The following is a 24,719-nucleotide window of genomic DNA, read 5'->3' as shown; positions in this document are numbered from 1 at the left end:
TCACTTCTTACTGTTGTGGGACACGAGAATCCAGGAGCAAGAAATTACCTATTCTGTCTTTCTACAGAAGCAGGATAGAAAATATTTGGGTTTCTGGTAGATATGTATTTAATGTGGCTTTAGGGTATAAAGTGATTTTTTTAAAAGAAAAGGCTGAAAGTGCTAAGCTAGTACAGATATTTTAGAACTATTCCTTTAAGCACTTCCTATATGTTCATTAAACAGAGATACAGGAAATAAAGATATCTCATACTTCTTCATTTCTGCTATGGTTCCATGGATTTTCTTGAATACAAATATTTTTAAAGTGAGCTGAAAAGAGGATTGCAATTTTAAAAATATGGGTACAGAGCTCATACAAATTAAATGTAATCATTGAGTGTCCCAGGAATGGAGAATTTTTGAAAGCATGGAGAAAAGGCAAGTTAAATTTGCAGCATATGTAACCAGTTGTAGACTCATAAGATTACCTGGGCTCACTGGGTTAGAAAACATTCTGCTAAATCACAGAGTACTCAAACTAAGACTGTTAGTCTGTTTGCTTAGCAACATTTTTTTTCATTTAAGAGTGAAGATGGAAGAATTACTGAGCCTTACCTAATTTCTTGATAGGGGCTTTATTCTGCCACCTTTTTTGCATGTAGAGCAATTCCACTGTCACCAAGAAAGCCGGCTTGGTCCAAGCACTACACTAAATCACAAATTCAGAGGTATGCTTACAAACATACGTGAAACAATGAAAAATGGCATCTGTTTGAGGTTTATGTTTGGGAAGAGACACAGAGGTCAAAGTAACAATTCTGGTGCATAAGATGAATAAAATTGAATGTTCTGAAGAAAAAAATCAAGGTACATTTTTATGGTAATTTTTTAAAAAAGTGCTAGATACGTTTACTCTTCAGGTGTGTATTTAAATCATGAAAAAAGGGACAAAATATTTTTTGTCATCTCAAACTTTTCATGTGTACTGTGAAATATAATTCTGTATTTTAGTACTTTTTTTTTTTGTAAAGTCAAATGTTTACTGTGCTGTGTTTTAAGAGATAAATAAGATCTGAAAACATCCAAAGCTCATTCAGAAATGAGAAATCACTTCTGTTTTCCAGAGCAAATCAGACTCGAGCCACTAGGTGTCTCTAAATGTAAAATAAAAGTAGACAAGACTACTGTAGCTAAGACTACATTAGAACATGTGGAACAGAGATGCAAGAGACTGGAAAACATTTCCTTTCATAGGGAACAAACCTGCGCTTTTAACTATTGGTTACTGAGTAGAAATGTTCAATTGGGCCTGTGATGAGCTAAGTTTCTTTTGAAACTTATTCCTCCTTAATTATAATAAGCACAGTTTAATTTTTGTGTGGCAGCAAGCAATTTTACAGAAATCATACCAATGGGCAGAGCTACTAACAACGAAATAAAAACTTTAGAAAATCTTGGTTAACTTAAAACAGATTCTAAAAAGAAAATACATTTTTCTTTGAGATTTATATTTCTTTGCATTGTTTAAGGTAGCTTTTTCTGATCTGTCTTGCTATACAAAGGAGTCATGCTTTCTGGGGCATGTGACTTCAGTGGTCCAAATGACTCCATCATTGAAGAGTCAGAGGTCACAGTGGGGGCAGAATAGTACCCAAACTTAAAGAGAATAGTCAGAAGTATGTGGTCCTTTTCCCAGTTAGTGTTAGTAGGTTTGTACACATTCAGTTTCTATTTATGTAAAATAGTAAAAATATTTATCTTTCTTTTCATAGCATTCTTAATGAGAAGATCCCAAAGCACTGTACAGGTGTTAATTCCAACACTATTTTCATAAGGCAGGTGATAGTTTTTTCAGCCTTTATGAAATTGGAGTCAAGGAAGGAGAGATGTGAAGTGACATGCAAAATTTGTACACAAAAACCTTAAGATTAATCTGGACTAAATAATGTATTTTTTCTGAAGCTTAGGACCAAATTAAAAGTGATACAGTTTTCTTGTTAACTCCAGGTATTCGATTATTCAAAACTTTTGAATAATTACACTTTTCTGTAATAGAATGAGAAAAACCCTGTGAGATAAGTCTATTTTTAGTCTAATAACCTACTAGCTCCCGTGACTATCACAAATATGACAGGTGGAATATGAATCTATGACAAGTTATTGTATTTTTCTTTGTGTTAAAAATTCAGGATTTTTTTTTTATTGCTGTGGCTTGACTTTTTGTTATTAATCTCCAAAACTGTGGTGAATAGATATTTCAATAAAATTTGTATCTATGTACTTCCTGGTTAATAACACATAACGTTTTGAAGGAGGGCCCTTCCTTTGTTTCCTGTTGGAAAAGGGTAAATGGAGTGCATTGAACTCATTTATCAAGGTGATTCTTGTGAAGCCCGGAACACATCACCTATTATCCCTAGCCATAGTTGTGCCTGTCTTTTGGAGGCAAGGACAAAACTGATCTAATTTGTAGTTCCTATCTTCAATATTGTTCATAGTTTCTCAGGGTCAGAAATCAGCTGATTGATTTTCTGCTTATCCTGTCGCTTTGATGATGTATCTCTTGATAGCATATTTTGTTACAGAGTTCATTATTTCTATCTTTTATCACTTATGGAGTCTACTGAAAATTATAGTATACACCTGGGGATGGAGAATCTATATTTCTGAAAGGTAGAAATGAACTTGCTGGAAAAACTGATTTTTTTCCTTGCTTTCCTGGTTTAATTCCTTCTCATTGGTTTCAGCTTTCTATGCTATTATGATCACAATAATGATAATATAGCTGTTTATCTTTGAATTTGATCTGAAGAGTGCATAATTTTTTCCCATAATAGACAAAAAATCATCTTCTCCCACTAGCTCTTATTTTAATCCAGTGATTGACTTCAAGGGAAAGGTAAAAAAAACCAGTTTATCTCCTAGTCTTCTGAGGTGGCTGGCATATTTCTTCATGTGCTAGTGTAAGGAGAACAGATGAATGTTGATCACCTGAAAATTTCACTCACTATATTAATTGGCAAAGGAGCAAATTCCCTTTCTTGTCAAGGGGAGAATTTCAGAGAAAGATAGTTAAAATGTTGGTGTTCGAAGGTCAAACATTCTTTAAAAATACACATGGGTCAGCATAAAAGTAGCCAAGAAAAGATGGCTTCCTAATGTTCACATGTAGGGGATGCATGGAAACTGCTCCTACACTCTATATTTGTAATAGCAATTGAAATTTGGCTATTTTTTTTTCCCACCAAGTTTATTTTTTAATATTCTCTTCTATAACTAGGATATCTTAAAACAGCAATAGGCTATGTTTTAATTTTCCTGTGAAAGTTGAGATGTTATCTTCCACATGTTTTTACAATTAGTATTCAAATGTGCTCTGTTCCTTGTTTTCCTTAGGCAACATATATTAAAATCTATGAGTTCATGACCATAATTGTTGCATTACAAGTATCCTGCAGAGGAGGAACTTCCTGAGAAGAACAATATGTAGTTTTAATGCCAAGTAGGTGAATCATCAGACTGAAATCTCCTTGCTTTTGATGAATTAACTGAAAGATGCTGGCAGACTTCAATTTGCTAATATGTGCTATATAAATTCGTATAGAAACATACAATCATTTAGGTTGGAAAAGACTTTTGAGATCATCAAGTCCAACCATTAACCTAGCACTGCCAAGTCCACCACTAAACCATGTCCCTAAGCACCACATCTACACATCTTTTAAATACCTCCAGGGATGGGGACTCAACCACTTCATTTTGCTCCCTGTCTTCCAGCTCAGGGGGCTGGGTACCCGGAGAACAACTGCTCTGACTATTAAAGACTGAGGCAAAGAAGGCATTAAGTACCTCAGCCTTTTCCTTGTCCTTTGTCACTATGTTTCCCCCCACATCCAGTAAAGGATAGAGATTCTCCTTAGCCCTCCTTTTGTTGCTAATGTCTTTACAGAAATATTTTTTATTATCCTTTACAGCAGTAGCCAGATTAAGTTCCAGTTGGGCTTAGGCCCTTCTAATTTTCTTCCTGCATAACCTCATGACATCCTTGTAGTCCTCCTGAGTTGCCTGCCCCTTCTTCCAAAGGTCGTAAACTGTCCTTTTTTTCCTGAGCTCCAGACAAGGCTCTCTGTTCAGCCAGGTCAATCTTCTCCCCCGCCGGCTCGTCTTTCCGCACATGGAGACAGCCTGCTCCTGTGCCTTTAAGATTTCCTTCTTGAAGAATGTCCACCCTTCCTGGACTCCTTTTCCTTCCAGGACTGCCTCCCAAGGGACTCAGTCAGCCAGGCTCCTAAACATGCTGAAGTCTCCCCTCTGGAAGTCCAAGGTGGCAGTTCTGCTGACCCCTCTCCTTACTTCTCCAAGAATCAAAAACTATAATTTCATGATCGCTATGCCCAAGACAACCTCCAACCATCACATCACCCACCAGTCCTTCTCTGTTCACGAATAAGAGGTCCAGCGGGGCACCTTCCCTAGTTGGCTTGCTCACTAGCTGTGTCAGGAAGCTATCTTCCACACACTCCAGGAACCTGCTAGACTGTTTCCTCTCTGCTGTATTGTATTTCCAGCAGACATCTGGTAAGTTGAAGTCCCCCATGAGAACAAGGGCTAGCAATCATGAGACTTCTCCCAGCTGCTTATAGAATACTTCATCCACCTCTTCATCCTGGTTGGGTGGTCTATAACAGACTCTCACCATGATATCTGCCTTGTTGGTTTTCTCCCCGATTCTTACCCATAAACACTCAACCCTGTTGTCACCATTGTTAAGCTCTAGACAATCAAACATTTCCTAACATACAGGGCTACCCCACCGCCTCTCCTTCCATGCCTATCCCTTCTGAAGAGTTTATAGGCATCCATTGCAGCACTCCAGTTGTGCAAGTCATCCCACCATGTTTCTATGATGGCAACTATGTTATAGTTTTCCTGCTGCGCAATGGCTTCCAGCTCCTCCTGTTTGTTGGCCATGCTGCATGCATTGGCATAGATGCACTTCAGTTGGGCTATTGATCCTGCCACCTTTCTGGGGAGAGAAGCCCTAATTCCTATGTGACCATTCTCAGGCACTTCCATGGTTTCTAACACGTCCGCAGCCCTTGCATCTTTGCTGCTGCATGGATCTCCATCCCCTACCTCCACTGAGACGGCAGACTGGAGGACCTCACTAGCACACCATCCCTCAAAGAAAGAGAGAAGTAAAAAAAAAAAAGGCAGCTTCTCACTGAAAAAAAAAAGTAAGCTCACAAATGAGAAGAATCATATCCCCCTTATATCAGTTGGGAATATGAATTGAAAAATAATTACATACATCTTTTGGAAGCAGATCACTCAACAGTGACAGGTATCAGGTGACACATCCTTAACAACAGCATTGTACCTAGTTACTCTCTTCTATTGAATATAGTGGAGTGGAAGTATAGACAGTTTTGATATAGCTTAGATAAAAATGCAATGTAAACAATTCCTTTTGTTTTTTTCAGTGTCTCTAAAGTCTTGATTCTGCATATAGTTCTGCAATGTTGGGACCTTTTAATTGAAGTCAGCTTATAGGACTGAAATGTAATATCACGCATTAAATAAGAAGTGGTAATATGGAAAAGGGAAAACATTGGGGGAGGCATGACTAATAGGGTAATTACTTGAGGAACTGAAACTATCGGTTTATTAAATGTGCATGTTGTACTGAAGCTTCTACTCTTACACCCTTTAGCCAAACACCATCTTGACAGCTTGTTCCAGCTCAGTGCTTTTCATTATTCTTTTGTTAAATATAATGTTTTTTCTAAATGAAAGAGCGTTTGCACATGCCCTGTTCTCAGTCCACAGTGACCTTCTGCCTATGTTCAAGTATTCTCTGCATATTTCCTATCATAAAGTCATAACATCTTTCCCAATTGCGTATGTAAGAAACAATTGTGACATCACAGTGAAGTAAATGAACGACAATGACTGCTGTTGCTGCTGGAACACAAGGATTCAAGGAGAAAATCAGTATTCCACATGAAAGCCCCGATATCTGAGAAGGTGAGTGGAAGAAAGGAAGAAGAAGTAAGTTCGCGCAATATTAGAAGGATACAGAGATGCAGTTGTGTAACTGACTCATGCTAAGGCTTACTGTGGACTCTGTTTACTGAACCTTAAGTCAGCAGTGATTAGATTTTAGTTCCAAGTAAATAGTTTTTCATTTTCCCCAAACGCACACTTGGGATCAGATTTTCAGTCAATATGTGCTAGACTAGTTTGTTAACTTCAGTGGAACTCCATTACTTGCATAAGGCAGAAACCTGGCTCTAAGACTATCAGACTGCTGTGGGAGACTTCTTCAGAATAAATAGAATTCAGGGGAGAGACACGCAAATGTATTAATCTAAAACACAGAACCAAAAAGTAATGTATTAACAACTTAATGACTTCACATTATGACATAATAGCATGATCCCAGAACAACATAAGTACTAGACACTTCTGGGGGTGGGGTGGCGAAATCAAGACTACACATATTATGTGGAGTGACTTTAGACTTTCATGAAATCCTGCACTGAATTTTCTTCAATGTCACACTTAACAGATTTTTGACCTTGCAGGCTATCACAGAATCACAAGGAAGGAACCTCTTGAGATCATCTAGTCCAACATCCTTTCTTAAAAACAGGGTCAGCAGGAGCAGGTTGCCCAGGATTGTGTCCAGTCAGGTTCTGAGTATCTCCAAGGACAAAAACTCCACATCCTCTCTGGACAACCTATTTCAGTGTTAAACTACCCTCACAGTAAAAACAAGTTTTCTTATGTTCAGGTGAAACTTTGGGTTTCAGTTTGTGCCCATTGCCTCTTCACCTGTTATTAGGCAACAATGAGAAGAGTCAGTCTTGCTTACACCCTCCCATTGGGTATTTATAAACACTGACAAACCCACCTCACCTTCCCAAACTTTCTCTTATCCAAGCTAAACCATCTCAACTCTCACCTCTCCTTTGAGGTGTGGCCATCATCCAGACCCAGTTTCTTGGAACTGCAGACAGTGGCTCCTGAACTCAGAAGACACATGCAATCCCCTCTGCTCCAAGGACACTTCCCTACTTGAATTTAAGGCCTAAGACCAAAGGCTACCATTATAATGTGATGGAGACTGAAAATTTTAAGAAGTAAAATATTACACGTCTGTGGAAATATATATACTATTAACCACAATTAAAAACCAAAAAAATAAACCCCAGTATTAATCTGAACAAGTAGTCACAAACACCACAGATTTTATAATGATTTCAGTGTTTTGAGTGTTGTTGTAAAATATTTTAATGTTGCATGAGAATATTTACTATCCAATGTAGTGCTGCAATAGAATTGGAAATTCATGGAGTATATTAAAATTCAGCTTGTCGTCTTGTGCAATATTTATTCACACTTTATTTTAGAAAATTAAGCCTATTTATGCTTAGCTATAGCTAATACAGTAAAATAAGAGTTCTGACTATGTGAATCTGTGTTTAAAAAAAAAATTAAATGTTCTGTATTCTACTTCAGATGCTTTGCAAGTATTAAAATCAAAGTTTAAGAACTCCCAAAGTATGTTCTTAATAAAATAGTTGCACTGAGTTTGTTATTGCTGGCAAAGATGGCATTCAGAAATGTGTTTAGACTAGAGGCAGCTGTATACAGCAGATAGAAGTTGAGGAAATGAGGGTGAGGAAACAGTTATAATATTTCTCCTTTCCTCTTTCATCTCAGAGTGTGTCTAGAGGGAGAAAGAATTTGTTGTTGGTCTTTCACTGCTCCATCAATTGGCTGGCTTTCCTCCATGCGAAACATGGGAGGAGCGTGCAGGAAAAGTGAAACACGCTTGCAGTGAGGAAACATGAGGAAAAGAGTAATTTAGTCTTCAAGCCAAACTAAGTTTTTCCCGTTTGTAAAAAAAAGCTTAATTTCAATTTATGTTCTTTAAAATATTTTTCTACTGGAATGGAACTTCTCTCTGTAAAAGGTAGGTTTTTCTTATCATGCAATCTTATCTTCACCAATGTGACGAATATTTAGTAGGTGGCTATAAAAAAGTAACTTCATAGACTGCAGATGTGCATTGCTTAAGTCAATGGGGTTGTTTCTTGAAGTACTTCCTTCAAGAGAATTCAAGTAAGTGCAGTGTGTAAATTTTGCACTCTTGCAGAGTAGTTTGACTGCTGCAGTGTTTGGACTCTGCTTGTGGCTCAGCAACAGTTTGGCCTCTCCTGATTTGCCCTGAAAGTGAAAGCTTTCTCAGTGTGAGAAGTGATGGAATTATCCAGGCTGTCAGACGTTCTGCAGATATGATACAGTTCCACAGAATACTTAGGGATGTTTAGGGATAGATGAAAGCAAGAATAAGCAAAAGGAAGGTAGGTGAAGTTAGGCAAGTGGGAAGGGAATCAGAAAACAATGGTAAGCTTTTTGGGAAGCTTTGCGGTGTAAAGTTGTGGACTCAACTTTTTGTTTTATTGGCAATTACTAGGTCCTAGTATAGTAGTGAAATATATGATATGCATGAGTATATTCTTAGAGCAGGTTTGATTTTTGTAGGACTGCAGTGATGTTTCATTCAAATTGAACTGAACTGTCTTACATGCATTGATATGGCAGGAAAATTTAAAGAATATTTAATTATATTGTTCAAAAGTCTAAATTCAATGAACTTTAGTAGTCAGACACGATACAAAATGATGAACAGGTTAGATTTTCATAATTATGATGATTATCTGACTCGCAATCCTATTAGCTTCAGAGCCTTTTTCATTAATGGAAATGATACCATAGCGTGGAACTTAAGGCTGTTGAACAAAGTCACAATTTGAAATGTTCACTTTTTAATTGGTAAGATGTTTACTGCAGTATGTCTTTTCTAATAGGCAGAGTAAATAAAATGTAATAAAGGATTCTTTGGAAGATGATCGAAGCTACTTTAGATTATATGAAGTCTGTGAGCCTTCTGTGACTATTATTGAGAAGAATTTTGAACTAGCATTATGGGGCGATGGATAGTATGCTACCATTTTGCCCTTTGTGTTGTATCCATGTATTTACTAAGTTTCTGTAAGCTGCAAAGACTTTCCGTATGTTTTCTTTCCCAAAGAATTCCGAGTAATCATCTTACCACAATGGTGCTTCCATTTTTTTTTTTTTAAGAGTACTTGTTTTCATTTTTGATTGAGGTTTTTCATATCAGAGAAATCCCTTAGTTTTTTTTTCCCCCATAAAATTTATTAGTAAGCATTGTTAAGATATTATCTGAATATACTCTTTTTTTTTTTTAATAGTGAAAAAAGGAAGGTTGGATAAGACAGCTGGTAAGTCTGATTTCCCTTTTAATTTCTGCTTTGCATTTTTATTTCTTGGGCATGCATGTATGTATCACACTGAAAAATCATTTAAGGCTGGGACTACTTGCATGCATTTCATCAACAGTTTAGTATAAAACAAATGAGGAAAGAATTAAAAAATATACATATATTTTAAAGATCAAATTAGAAAACAAGATTGTGGCCTCAGACAATCTGTAATTTTCAGTTATTAATCATTATTGTCTCTCAATCTAGTGATATTTAAAGGATATTTCCACTAAAAAGAATTTTTGCATAATTTGATGACCTAAATGGTCATCAGTTAAGAGAAACTATTTTTTTATATAAACAGAGTGCAGGATTTTAGCTTCACCAGGGCAGGGAGGAGATGGTGTCTGGATTTTCCCAGTGAGGAAATACAGATGGGGGATACTGCTGGACAGTTATAGAAATCAGGTATAGGCCCTAAGCAATAAACATGAGCAAAATCAAGCTGCCCAGGACTCTCTAAGTCTGCCTCCAGGGCCAAGATTTAGCCAGAGTGGAAAAGAAAGTCCAAACTCAGCCAGAGATTTCTCACACATAGGTAGGCTATAAATTTAAGGCCTTCAAGATCTTTGTAATTACTAGTTCTCAGGAGAAGCTGGTATACAGCCTAATCAATGCAGCAAAATTTGCCAGTAGATGTCTAATACATTTAGGCAACCTCTGCAAATCGGTTAAAGTTATCTGGATTAAGGAAAGGTAACCTGAACTAGCACAGGTTAAGCTGCTTTCTGGGAACAGGATTCTTCTAACTGTCTGTGAAGTAGTCATTCTTCACAGTAGGCTGTGAAGTGGGTGTATGAGGTATAGACTGGAGAATCATCTTTCTTTCATTAAAATCCTAATGCATTCAGAAAAATGTTCTGCAGGGTTCAGCAAATCTTATATTTTGTTCGTACTTGAAAGAGATGATAATTTGCAAAAGATGACTATCGAACAGAATTATTCGATAAAAGTTAAATAATTTTAATTTTCCTTCAAATGCTGTTGAAGACTTGTTAATGCCATAAGTAATGGCAATAAAATTTGAATGGTGTGTTCTCTGATAATTGGCTGTGTTTTCTTGGGCAGAAAAAGTATGCAGGTGGTGACTGAAAGCAGTATTGAGATACCTGCATGTTTCTCAAAATTCTGGGATTCTCCTGTGGTTAATTTACTACTTTGTGTAAGCTGCCATGAAGCTGCTGTGCTCTGTTTTGGGTTGAAAGCTGAAGATATGAGCAAGAGGATAGCCTGTCCTTTTTCTTTTCACAAAAAGTTGCACTAGGTGCCTCCATTTTAGACAGCCAAAGGGTTGGGAGCTGCAGTAATGGCTTTGTGGAAACAAAGCTTCTCATCATTAAGCAAAATTTACAGCTCCTTTCCACTGCCAGGGTATTCTAATAATATTCAGTCTTGACACTGTTATTCTTCAGGGAGGTTACATATTTGCAGTTATTTAGAAGGTAGAGTTTCTACATTTTCTTACTTGACATAACTCATGAAATCTGAAGAAGGTGAATTAGTTGTAAAGTGCTGAAGGGTAGCATTTAGATCCAGAGAAGAGCCAAAGAGGTCAAGGAACTACTGGAGAAACAGCTGTTTTAAAAGGCAGATGACAAGGTTCTGGGCAAGACAATGATAGTGCAGGTAGTCTGAAATTTCTTTAGTTTTTGTGCTAGAAAAGGAGCTGGAGAAAGAAGGTGATTAAATTTGATCACCTGGCATGATACATAGGAACATGAAATTTTTAAATAGGAAAGAAATTAGAGAGTTGAATATGAAGATAATAGAGCAATGAAACAGGCTACCACTAAACATGTGTCCTAAAAAGTGTCTATCTTGTTGGCTATGGCTTCATTTAAAGGAGGTAAGTTTTAACTTTGGGGGAGGTTGGTTGTTGTATTTTTGATTTAAACGTAGATATAGATGTGGGTGCTCAAAATGGCTGGAGTTAAACTTTGTAGGTTGCTATTTTTCATCCAAGTGATTTAATGGAGAATTCTTCTGAAAATTTCTCAAACCTTGAGTTGCAAGTCTCCAAACTACTAAGGAATTTTGCAACTACAAAACAGATTGCAAATTTTGTGTTTCGTTTGTCTCAGTTACACAGAATGAGCAATAGGATGGTATGCGATTCATGCATTGTTGACACCATTTCTCACAAATAACTCACCAGACTTCTAAATCTATATTGACTTTGTCAAGTTTTTTCAGTGTAAGAACAAAGACATGTTTGAGAAGACTGGTGCACTGAATTATAGAAAATAAATAGATAACATTGATCACTGTTGATTTTGTTTATTGAAAAAAATAGTTCCTATTACATAACATCCTTTAGTCCTTTTGTCAAACATTATCATCAGTCCTAATCGATAAGATCTACATACAGGATGTACAGAGCTAACTCTTCTCCTTCACACTTTGTTAACTGCAGTGTAATTTGATACAACCTATTCAATAGCCTATTGTAGACAGTGATGGCTTCCCTCCAACTCAGACTGGTTGATTGACCTGTGGTAATACAGACAGCTCAAAAATTACTTCTGTTCCTGGCTACGTCTCATATGTATGTTTTGTCAGTAGTTCTATTTTAAAAAAGAAAAAAAAGTTTTTTTTTAACCATATGTCAATGTTGATCCTTAAGTAGGATGCTGGAGGCTAATGAAGGATGTGTAACATGCATGCAAGCTGAGAAGCTTTTCTGAACAGCCACATTCATCAAGATGATATAATATGCCCTTTGCTGCCTTAGATTCCTGTGTGAGGCCCTAAAGGGTAGAGGTTTCCCTTAGTTCTTTTGCTTTTTTCTGTCAGTGATATTTTCAAGCACTTTGAAGTTTTTTAAGTTTTATTCTTTTTGCTGATTAGGTCCAATTTTATGAATACTTACACTGTGCATTTACAAAAACCATTTACAAAAATGTTTGAGTTCAGTTGGGACTGCATCTGAAACCCATTTTGCTGCTGCAGAACTAGATTCACACACAAAGACAAGACTGAATTACATGTTACAAGTCTGTGGCCTTGCCTTAATTGGACATAAAAGCCCATTAGCCACTGACCAATATTATCATACTAATTGAAAGGCAAAGAAAATCCTAATTTGCAGAAAGGGAGTGTGTACTGGTTTCATGCAAGATCTGTCAGGGAGACTGATAAATAATCTGAGAAGCCACGTCTGGAAGCTGATCCTTAAAATACTTCCTTGCATTTAGGATTATGTTCACTCCGACCTGAGGTGGGCAGGGATTTTCCTGTCATAATTCCATTAGAATTAATAAGAATTTCCTTGTTCACATCCACGTATTTGAACCACACCTCTGAATGTTTGTATGGCGTAAGAGTTAAACCCCTACTACCATGGGGCTGAACACCTCCAGCTTCTAGGAGGAAATAAAGTGGGGTTTAATGTGCTGGTTATTTCTTTTTCAGATGCATTCAAAACCTATGTTGTTTTAAAAGTCCAAAATTTAAAAAGCACTACAATAGACAGAAGGGGAAGTGAACCTTGCTGGGAACAGGACTTCATGTTGTAAGTAACAGGAATTCTTATCAATTGAGTTTGTTGGGTAGTTTAGAGCAATTAATAACATCTGAGACCACGTACAGACTGCAAAAGCAATGAAAAAGTATCCAGCTCAGAGAAAAGGTGCCAGGCTAGTTCTAGGAAACAGAACAAAAGTTAGTTTTGCAAGCCACATTTTAGATCAAGGCCAGCAGTCAACAAGGGGAAGAAAATATTTGTCTCCAGTATCTATAATTTCATGTAATGTTTTAGGAATACAGGAATGAGAAGAAAGAGAACTCAAATTGATCCTCACGCAACTTGATTTTTGTTTTCCTCAATTTCCTTTCTGTTTCCTTTCCTTTTATACATTCATTTATTTACTTAACTGCCAATTTAGGTAGCTTCTTTACTATTGACCCGTACTGTTTCTCACTTCTGTCTGCAGATCTTTGCCCGCTTCATTCAACTCTCCATGTTGTTATTCAGTCATTGTTCTCCTCTTTTATCTAGAGTCTTATATACACCTCACTGGTCAGGAGGGTCCAAACACTTATATTTTATTCCTGACGTCTAGAGTTGGTTGAAATATTTTTACAGAATTAAACATTTAACTGGCTTCAGTTATTTTTATTAAAAATGTCCTTTTTACTATTTTAGTTTTTTTACTAAATCCAAGTATTTTAATATTTTGTCAGAAGAATGAGTTGTTTTGAATCATTTTTCCGTACTTTCTGGTTAACAAAACTTTTATAATATCTTTTGTCAGGCTCTACATATGCTGAAACTGACATTTTGATTGAAATACCCCCCCCCCAATTTAATTTTATTCTGTATTAAAAGCAGCATTTCTGAAATCTTCTCCATTGTTTTCTTCACAGATATGTCACATAAATTAATTTTATTTCACAGTGCTCTTAATCTCACTTAAGGGCTTCATCTTCATCACAAATTTTTCTTCAAGTTATTAATTGAATTTGGAATTATTTTTTGGTATCATGCAACTGATCTCTTAGACAACTGTAGCAGACTACTGGCTTGCTTAACTGAAGACTCTGAGTGATTGAAGGGCCTGTTACATTAAGTCAACATATATACCTTCTTTACATGCCATTTTATGGCTAGATGTCAAAGAAGTCATCAAAAATTCTGACTTCTGGCCATAAAAACTAATCTTAACCTTGGGCTAATTCCTTCCCCGCTCCCCAGTTGTCAGGCTTCTCCAGCAGACTGTTCAGAGCCGCATCCTAAATTATCCAAACAGAAGGATCGTATCTGTCTTTGAAAATGCTAAGGAAAATTAATATCAATAGCTAGCCTTTATAAATACCATTCTTATACTGCAGCTTTGACTTGTAGAAAAGACTGTCATGTTTCAGTGTAGAGGAATCATTGTTGTATGATAATACTGTGTTAACATGATTTTTTTGGCACTTTATTGATCCAGACATAATAGTTCTATAAAACATTGGATGTGGATTGGATGACAATGTAATAGTATATCAGGCAGTAGATAAATGAAATTTCAGCATTTGTCCTGTCTGTTACTTTTAGTGCAGGAGGCAATTTAAAAATATTTTAAAAGTGGGTGTGTGTAACCTATCCTCTAAATTTTCCTGAGGAATGTGTTAAAATATTATTTAATACGTTTGCTTTTCTCTGGTATAAATGCTTTACTTTTAATCATATTGTATGTAAATGAGTGTTGTATGACATCAATGAGAATGCACAATTTATTAGGATTGTTTTCTTAGTTTCCAATTTAAATGTTACCAAATAGTAAACCACTTTTCTTGCAAATATGAGGTTGCTGTAGCTCCATCTACTGCCTACTCAACTATACAACACAGCAGACTTTTAAAAGGCATTATAAATAGGCATTTACGAATACATTTATATAGACTTTGTAAAGTCATACTGTAGTTCATTTTCTTAAGGGCTCTTTCTCCATCTCTTCCTGTAAAAAAACCTGTTCCCTTACATGCAGATATGATCAGCTTGCATTTTAAAAATTACATATTGTTTAAGTTTTCAATATGCAGTTTCACTGTTCACTTATCAGTGCAACAGTTTTAAAGTTGGGGTCCAAAAATACCAGAAGATAAGAATTTACAATCTGTCTTCCGTAACATATTTGTAAAGGGAGAAGCTGAACAAAACAAAAATTCACTGTATCTATTCAACTGCACGAGTACAGCGGAAAAGACATTGAGACAGCCAACACAATGTTTTTAGAGAGCAATGTGATGAGTCCAGTACCCGTCTCAGGGGTGGCACCCTTTGCCTTTCTCAGATTTCACTTGTCCTTTTCCTCGTAACTTTAAGTACACAGTAATTCACTGTGATACACCACACAAATCAGTTGAAGATTAGTTTTAATACTTAAAATTAATTCAGTCAAATGGAGATTACATACAATCAGTCACAACAGAGACACCAATGCCTACTTTATTATATTGTTCATATTTACAGAACTGGTCTATAACTGCTTATAGTAATATATAAGGGAATGCTAGACATTCCATGAGGAAATAACTTCTTTCTTAATTTTAGTTCAATGTCATGGGTAAGTCATATGGCCTGGCAAAATTTTATTTTAAATTCTTGCAAAAGAAGCTTGTGGTATGGTGTTTTTTTGGTCAAAACCAGCTAGTAATAAAATACATGCATCCTATAGGTAGAACTAAAATAGAGCCTCAGTCTGCAAATCTTGAAGTTGAGACCTGTTTTCCCATTGTGTTTTTGTTGTATAGTGCAACTTCTCAATTCTGTTGAAGGGAACAAGCTCCAGACATCTTTTATACCTGGTGTCCTTTACAATGAAAAGAAGAAACTGGTTCAGTTTCCTGTAGGAAATGGTCTGGCACTTCCTTGTAGATTTTTGTGAGGGAAGATGGAATTTTTCCCATACCATTATAAATCATTCTTAGCTGGTGGTCCATGTTGATTGACAGTGTGTGCCATCATAGTTGACATTGCCAACTCTTACTGTTTAATTGAAAATGTTCCTCTGAGTTTTATGTTTAAAAGACTGATCTGGATCCCAGTTTTACCTAAAAGAGCTCACCTGACATAAGGCTAGCTATATTATACTACTCCTGCACCTAACAAGGTACCTACAGTGGAACCTGAGAATGCAGGTTCTTCAGGGCTGTCCTGAGGAGACCACTGTCCTGAGAGGGCAACTGAGGAATTCCATATGCAGAAGCTGCTCGGAAGAAGCTAAAGCTGAACCAAAGGCATTTCCTGGTCCTGGTTTCTTATAGGGTTGTATCCAATAGGGCCAGGTCTTGTAGCAAAATAAAGCTACTGACAACGGGGACTTCTGTGCCAGATTTCCAGCAGAATTGTCCTCATCAGTTTGTAAGAGCAATCCTGAACAATAAGACTTGAGACTTGGCTTGTCCAGTCTAACCTTTGTATCATGCCTGATATCTTGCATTTTATGAGTATACTGAAAACAAAACACCTCTGTATCTGCTGTAAGTCACTATCTCAAGTTATTATGATAGATGACTGAGCAGTTGAAACGTGTTTTCAGTTTAATGGTTTGTGTATTCATTGTTTTTAGTGAAATCTGTGCTGATGGAAAGGGCTTCATTATAGAGCTGTGGAAGAAAGGCTTGCTCTGGGATAGCATTTTAGGAGTTTTATGGATTCCCCTTGCAACTGTGGACCATGCAACAGATGTAAGTTGACTTTCTGTGGAAATATAAAACACTGAGTAAAATCCAATGAATTTCTCAGCCTCCCCAAATACTGTAATGACATTTATGATCAATGTATATTTCTATCTCATTTGTTTCAGTCTGTAATATTGAGGCATAATGCACATGTGACTCTCAAAGTGACAACTGATATGCATTAGCCATACAGCCTGGAGAAATGGCTCACATACTGAGCCAGGTATAATTCAGTAAGTGGGTTAGAGTTCATCTACACTCACAAATTATTAGGGAGGCAGGGACAGTTTGATGTATGTGATTAGAGTGAGGGAATTTCAAATTGTGGTTCCTGGCCTGGGTCTTCATTGTGTGACCTTGGGTAAATCTCTATTAAAATGGGAAAAACACTACTGTACTGCCTCTCAAGGGAATTGGCCGTTGTCTCAAAGAGGAAAACAGAAATTTGCCCTGTGGTACTATGGAAGTAATTAATAGTACAATGAACACACAGAGAAGGATGAGTGGAGAAAATGGGTCAATCCCAAGAGTTATCATGTATCCGTCATAGTTAGCCACTAGAATGAGCATGCTTGCTCTCAGTAGGCTAGAAAATAAAGAAAAAAGGTTTCTGGGAGTGTGGAAATACTGAAGCAATCTGCAAGTGCTGCAAAATTGTCTGAAATCAGAAAAAGAAGTACCTTGTTCTAATATTCCACAATTCTCCCATTCATAAATATGCTTTCCTACACATAGTCTACGGAGTCTATTTTTTAAAAAGTAACTCTGAATTAGAGAAGATTAAGTTAATCTTTGCAAAGAAAATTGTTTGCCTTCTTTAAATTTTATAAAAAATAAAAAAGGCAATTGATGATGAGGTAAAGGAGAGAGAATCGGAAAACTTCTTCCTACAGCATCCCCCATCAGTCTTTATAGCCATTCTTTATAAGAACTAATAAATATTCACATATACATTGAAGTGACATTTCAATGATTCTACTCAGAGAATGGAAGCAGGGGAAGAAAGTAATTCCTGCTTAAATTAGTTGCTCTGTATCACAGCTGCCAAGTGCCATTTCAGGCCCCAAGGCAAGTTGTTTTGCTCTGCTACCCTAGCTGTTGTTAAGTTACAACTTGCTGACACAGAGGCTGTGGCTTAACAGTAAATACTGAAATTTTAAACAAAGATGCAAGAGTAGAGATTGTTTCTTAATTTCTTCAGACCCTCTAAGCCTTCATGTATAATTAGGCCACTGTGGAACTTTCCTAGTTATTTATCCTGCTCCTCCTAACCCGGCAGCTCTGCTCTGGGCTTTGTAACTCAGAAATAACCTATAAGGGGCTGTTACTTCAGAAGTAACGCTTTTTGGCTTGGTTCTTAGCATATATTGATTGCTTCAGTCTTGCTAGAAAGTACTTGTTTGGCACCAGTTCAAAGGGGAACTGAAAAATGTCAGTTCATAAGAGTAATTGTCAATATTCATATTTCTTGTGTCTTAATCATCTGACTGTGTTAATGTGTATTTGTCTATATTGTAGAGTAAATATTTTATTCTTTTGAATTCCATGCCTGTGAGAAAACTTGATGAAGTCCTGACGACTACTTACATAAACAAAAGCTGGAAGAGTCTAGAATGGATCCTAAGCCTTTTGGTGTCATAAAGAAACTCGTATTGACTTAGGGGAACCTTCATTCAGGAAAAAGTAGATAATGCTATAAATCCTACCCAGGTAACTTTCAGAACATTTTTTCCTAGGAAGGTCCAGGTTCCTGGTGGACATTGCATTCTGAAGTAATAAAAAATGGGAGTGAGATTCAAGGCACAAAAACACCAACTTCACACGAGATCTTACTCGACATCTACTTTGCATTACCATTTGGTGAGTTATGGATTGAGGTCTCACTCCAGCTTTCCAACCATTCTATTTGGCTTTAAGTTCCTGAAATACAATGGCAAATAGTAATTTTCTATAGAATCTTAAATGCTTATTCATCACTGGAGCATTTGTATAATTGATACTGGTAAGTAATAGAATCACTGAGAGCCACTTCCCATGAAGAACTGAATGAACCATTTCACTGGTTAATGTTCATCCACATGTGGATTGTAGAGCTAAAGAAAGAAGTACTTCCTTAAGGCTCAGTCCACGAGAGCCTGTGTGTTATAGCTCTGTATCACGTCAGCTTTGACCAGCTGTTTGGACAATGTAAGTTTTAGTAAAATCTAGGGCTTCACAGCATTTTTATCATATTAGCAGAGGTTGTCTGCCTTTATGAATAGTGCATATGAAGATGGAAACTGCATATATGTGTATCAAAATAGTGTATGTGAAGGTCAAAATGGAAACTGAACATCAAATAATGCATCATGTCACATTATTTCCAGATATAATATAAAGAGATTGACTTTATCAAGATTATCAATCCATCTATATGACATGGTCCAATATGCCAAATAAGTTCACAAAGATAAATTAGCTTAATATTTTACTCTTTAAACAGTCTAATGAACTATGGCTAAAAAGACTAATCCTAAAATTTATACAAGAATAAAAGTAAAAAACATGAAGAAATGTGAATGAGAAACATTATTTCTCTTTTGAAAGGGAGGAATAGAAGTCATACCAAAAATATGCTCTTCAGCTGCTTAATGTTCTTTCTGAAATACATTGTATGAAACTGAACTGGGCAATACAGCTAATGCTGATTAGAGCAGACTAATTATTTCTGATGTTTCTGGGTGTAGTCTGCATGGCTACACTCCTGTTAATAGATGCGTTAATAGAATGTATACCTTTTCACAGAGTCACTGAGGAGCGTTGTGGATTCTTATGAGTCACAGCAGTGGTATATACTTTATTTTTTTTTTACAAAAAATACTCTTAATTTAGTGCTTAGCCAATAAAACATTTTAAAAGATAACCTAAGCCCTAGTCACATTCTAGGTTTTGTTTGTGCTTTTTGGGGTATTTTTTCCCCAGCAGCCACAAGCAATTTTCAGTTGTCTGAGTAAAAATTCATATGGAAGAACTTTTTTCTTTCTATTCACATGTGCCTTCATTTAGATTATTCTTATTTATGAGATAATTGTATTTCCTTTAATCATGATGGAAAGTGTACATATGTTGAATGGACTGAGCCCTTAAGTGTAAAAAGAGAATAGTAGTACAAAGAAGGAGCAGTTTATAAAGAAGACGACAGAAAAGGAGAACAGTTTGTGCAGTAACGGTAGAATACCCATTATAAAAGGAGAAAAACTGATACAAATTGTATTTGTTCTACGTGCCATAAATTCTTCCTGAAAACTCCTTTGAATCAGCAGAATGTTTTAAGTGTGTCCTTACGTAGTTCTCATATCTGGAAATCTGATGCAAGTCTGTTGTAAACACACAATTAGAGTTTCTATAAGCTGTAAATTCAGGTTTTTACTGATTTCAGGCTGCTACTTGGAGGGAGTGTCAGTTTGTAGGTTAATGTCTGTATTCTGTTTCCAAATAAATATATTTGAAAGAGTGTTTTAAAGACAGTCCCGGGGACTGTAGTCATGGAGCACCGTAGAAATCCTGTAGAGGTCACTCTTACACTATAGTTTACTGTGCAGAGGGACGCATTCAAAAGCATTATGTGTCGGGTATTGAGAAAGCCACATGTTTATCTTTACCCTCTACCTGGAGTTTGGCTAAGGCCAAATTTTGATTGCTTATTCTGTTGAATGATTCTCAGCTCAGCTGTGACCAGCTGAGAATCTGTCCTTGACTATTGGAATCGGTACAGCCTCTTTGTTATGACAAATTACAGGGGAAGGGTAGAAGACTGCAGTTATTTTTCACATTTCCTGAAAGATATCTACATAAGAATGCCAGATACCTGGTAGTAATATAAGAGCCTTCCACGCTGCTTTAACAATATGGCTTCATTTGGACTTGAAGAACTGCATGTAGTAACAGGGAAGTGTTTTACATCATTAGTTCATTCATGAGTGCTTTTTTCTAGAAGTATCGTCTGATGTTAGTTGTGGTAGCAACAAAGCTGTCATTTCACCACTGCTATCTAGACTGAGCTCCACTAAAAGACTGCTAAGTAAAATGAGGATCTCACATATTTAAAATTCTGCAAGCAAATTCACAGTAATAAAATATGAACTCTCGATAAATATTACAGCTGAATTGCAAACATTTTTAATGTTTCTAGAAGTCAAGTTTTTTAAAGGATAATCAGGTTTTGTTATGAAATACAATCACTTTGCTTCAAATCTATTATGTTATTCTTGTAAGAGAAGACATGAAAATTTAAAGAATATCACTTATTTTTTCTTAAATCCAGCATTAGAGTCATATATCATGCTCCTTAACATTCAGTTATACCTTACTTAGAGAGTATAAGCTAAAGAAATTGAAGATAATTTTACTTAAGTGGAATGTATTTGGTAATAGCTATAATTTTGAACGTCGTTCATGTGACTTGGGAACTGAGATCTCATTTTGCCAAGTAGCATACTGAAAGTCAACAGGACTTCAACCTCATGAGTAATTTTGGAAAATGCCATGCAGGTATTCACCTCTTAGGCTTGGTTGAAATTCAACTCGTTATCACTTAATATACATTAATTAGGAAAAAAAAAAGTAACAATGATGAGATTAATCCCTGTTTCTACATTAGTCACCATGTTAATTCACTGATACACCAAGGGATTAGCAAGTGAGAAAAAGAATTGTTCTGATACAACTATGATCAGCTTAAAACAAGGTCCTGAAAAATCATAGCAGAGTGATTGGGAAAACTTATGCATTATAGTACAAAATTCTAAGTACAGAGCACCTTAGTTAGTGCAATAACATACATATGCTTACAACCCAAAATCTGGCATTACCTTATGCAGTAGGAAAACCACAAGAGTCTGTTGTTTTCCAAAGTATTATCTTATCTTCTCTTTGTTTCACAACAGTGTTGCTTTTATTTTGAGCAAAAGATACGATAAATTTTACTTTTTTGGTAGCTAACCAGTTGTGAGTAAACAGTGTGAGAGGAAATAAATCAAAACATAGTTCCTAATATGTAACTAAAACATCAAAAATGGAAGAAAAGAGATGGGCACATAAATTTTTCTAATCAGTATGGAAGAAAATCTCATCACATTCAGGGCCAGATCAATGAACTCTTTCCTCTCACTAAAGCTAATAGGATGATTTATAGAGTAAAATGTTCTGCAGAAAATCAGTTTGTACCTCCAATTTGCAGGTGAGACTTGTCAGGTTTCTCCAAAGAGATAAGAACTTGAAAAAAGGTCAGTTCTAAGACAATAGCATGTGGAATTAAAGTAAAACCTGATTCCTTACTTAAAACACAAAAACTCAACAACAAAACAAAAAACCAAACAACCCAAAACCCAAACCAAAGCAAAAAAAACCCCACATCTTGGAATGCTGTGCATGAACACATAAGAAATACATGGCCAGTTAAGAACTGAAGTTGGATTGGAAAATTAAGAGATATTTTCTTCGCAATCCAGCAATATCTCATTTTTCAATTGTAAAATGAGCCGTTTCCAAGTTTGTGCAACAAAAAGATAACTGGTTGAGGCCTCTTGAAGTTTTCAGAGCTACAATCGGAAGGTGATCTTGGAACTTTTTCTGCTGTTCTTGTAAAAAGTGATTTAATTATAATAATGTTTTGTAATTGACTTGATTAATTCCCTATTACTATGAACTTAATGAATTAATTTCACTAATTTAATGTGTACTTCCTCTTTTAGAAGCTCCTTCTGTAAAATGGACTGAAAGATTTCTAGCAGCTTTTTCTTTCTCTTCAGATACCCACAAAGATTTAGATTGCAGAGGCTGGCACAGAGGGATACCTCTTCAAGGTACAAGACATTCACATAAAGATACATATGATAGTCTGTCATCCATGGAAAGTGGTCCCAGCATACAAGAAAGCAAACTAAGGTATTTTAATTTGTCATATCACACATGTATCATAGCCTTTACTGATTTTTTTTTTAAATGTTTTAAAAATTTCTGAATGACATTGTGACACATATACAATTATTTTACGCAAGAATGTGACTGGAAGTTTTATAAACATATAAAACCATAAAGCATATGTTTCCACTATTATGGTGGGACAGAGCATGATAAATCTTCATATCCTATTGAAAGAAAAACCACAAAGAATAGCGTATCCTGCCAAACCAGTTTGCAAATATGTGCGCCTTTTCAGTGAATCATTGGGGGTCAGAAAAGAGGATTTTAGCATTAAAAAAATGTAGATATTAAAAGCAACCAGAAATATCTTTGGCAAATTCTTACAAAACAAAAACGTAATCTATTGATGATGCAAAAGGCATAAATAACATTCTAGAATCTTGCAGCAGATTGTTATGCATATACAGATGGCTTCAGAAGTGCAAAAGTGTTGGTTGGTTGGTCTTCATTTAAGGTGATGTTTTAAAGGGTAATATTTTAAAGACAATGCAGGTATTTATTAGCTTTTCTATATTCTTTAGTGATGGACACATGGTAAAGCAAGTTTCTTTCAAATAAAAGGAAGATCTCACCAGAACTGAAAGTCACTCTTTTCATCCATCTTTCTCTCTAACTCTTCCTACTCCTTCATTTCCAGCCCCCTGTTGTAGCCATGGGTCTGCTGCCATCTCTTCGTTTCCATCTCTTCTGGAACTGTAATTTGTTGAAACATTCTGTCTTGAACCCTGTGTTAAATTAAGAAACAAGAAGCCCCACTCTTTGGCTTGATTAGTTTTCTGCGTGTTTAGTTTATTGAATAGGTTCAGGGATGAATGGAGGACACTGAAAGAAGCAGTGCTCCTCCCACTGTCAGCTGATCACTGCTTTCCTTGTGTTGTCTGCCTCCCTGGGTCATCACAAGGGTTTTTCTCATCATTCAATGAACCAGACTGGGAACTGATCAGGATTAAAAACTGAAACATTTTGCCAGGTTAGCTCAGCTTTGTGGTCCATTTAACTTAGCAGATGCTCAGATATTTTGTGTCAGCATAAAGGAAAAGCAGAAATGAGCAGAGGCAGTTCTAGCTTATTCCAGTTTAAAGTGTTAGTAGATCAACAGGCTAAATAATGAGACACACACTGAAGCATGGAACAGGTGAAGTTTTTGACAGAGCTCCAAACAACAGAACTCCATCTTGCAACAGGAGGCATTAGAAGGTCTGATGTTACTGCTATTCGCATTACCTCTAACAATGACTTTCCAGGTTGCGGGTTCACAAGCAGTGTGCTGCCTGCATGATACTTTAATTTTAATGTCCACAAGTTGTTAAAGAAATTAGAACTGAGACCAATAGGAAGAACAAATAACATTTCTTAGAGTGCTCAATGGGTCAGCAAAATTGACAGACGAGTGGTCTATAAGATTCCTCACATTATTGTCTTTCTGAAAATACATCAAGTTCTATGTGGCTAAGCATTGAGAGCACTTCAGTGGTATTAAAAATGTAAAGAATTACAGTGTTCACTATCTGCAGCTGTGACTGTGGGGGTCTAGATTGTTTTACTTTCTAAACAATCATCTCTGGAAAATCTACACAGCTGAGACACATAAGAGAGTCACCTCAGCAGCTCATTGGGAGCCCTGCTTTTCCTTGATAGTCAGCCTTCAACCATATCTCACAAGGTGGAGCAGGAAGGCTGCTTCTTCCCTGCCTAGATCATGTGCCATGGATGCAACAAAACCCAGTTCACCCGAAGTTAAAATAAAGGTTATACCAAATGTGAAGAACTGCTTACAACCAAAAATAAGGTAAAGAATTCAAGGACCCTGCCACAAACTGAAAACCATATGACAGCCTATCAAAGGAAAATTCTTGATAGGAGGAGTGAGATATGAAAATGTTTGTTGCATAGCTGTATGTTCTGTAAACACAGTACTGTATATGACAGCAGTTTATATTAGGAGTACTAATGACACTAAATTATAATACCCAGAGCAGCATAAAATTGAAAAACATAAATGGAACAGTGATGGATTTATATTCCTACATATTTTCAGAAATTAAGAATCCTGCTTGATTTAAAAGTAGCAAAAAAGAGCAGAAGCACATAAATTTGTTCTAACCTGTTTCTTCGGACTACAATGGATCTTGGGGATTTGCATAATGAAATGATGCTTGATGCAGACTTGTAGTTATGTTATTGTTTCAATAATATCTATTAATTTCCAGCTACTTTTAACAAATCCTGAAGTCTTGGGTACCTTTG

General features: G+C 36.3%; 1 protein-coding gene across 3 annotated transcripts in view; it reads left to right on the top strand.

Moving 5' to 3' along the window:
• The window catches only part of UNC13C (unc-13 homolog C), a 262,536-nt gene that overhangs the window by 5,286 nt on the left and 232,531 nt on the right, over window positions 1-24,719 (top strand). For 2 of the 3 annotated variants that reach the window (XM_087743345.1, XM_087743347.1), the window contains exons 3-9: window positions 5,893-6,009; window positions 7,711-7,963; window positions 9,270-9,299; window positions 12,753-12,852; window positions 16,397-16,514; window positions 18,245-18,368; window positions 22,298-22,433. In XM_087743345.1, the coding sequence (XP_087599471.1) occupies window positions 7,942-7,963; window positions 9,270-9,299; window positions 12,753-12,852; window positions 16,397-16,514; window positions 18,245-18,368; window positions 22,298-22,433 (530 nt within the window). In that variant the 5' untranslated portion in view covers window positions 5,893-6,009; window positions 7,711-7,941. Of the gene's footprint in view, window positions 1-5,892; window positions 6,010-7,463; window positions 7,964-9,269; window positions 9,300-12,752; window positions 12,853-16,396; window positions 16,515-18,244; window positions 18,369-22,297; window positions 22,434-24,719 lie in introns of those variants that run through there. The other variant, XM_087743346.1, reaches the window with a different exon arrangement.

The sequence above is a fragment of the Nipponia nippon genome, unplaced genomic scaffold, assembly GCF_047370975.1.
Source record: "Nipponia nippon isolate SJK-2023a ecotype South Korea unplaced genomic scaffold, ASM4737097v1 scaffold_9, whole genome shotgun sequence".
Classification (NCBI taxonomy): Eukaryota; Metazoa; Chordata; class Aves; order Pelecaniformes; family Threskiornithidae; genus Nipponia; species Nipponia nippon.
This window is presented reverse-complemented; position numbering and strand designations above follow the sequence as displayed.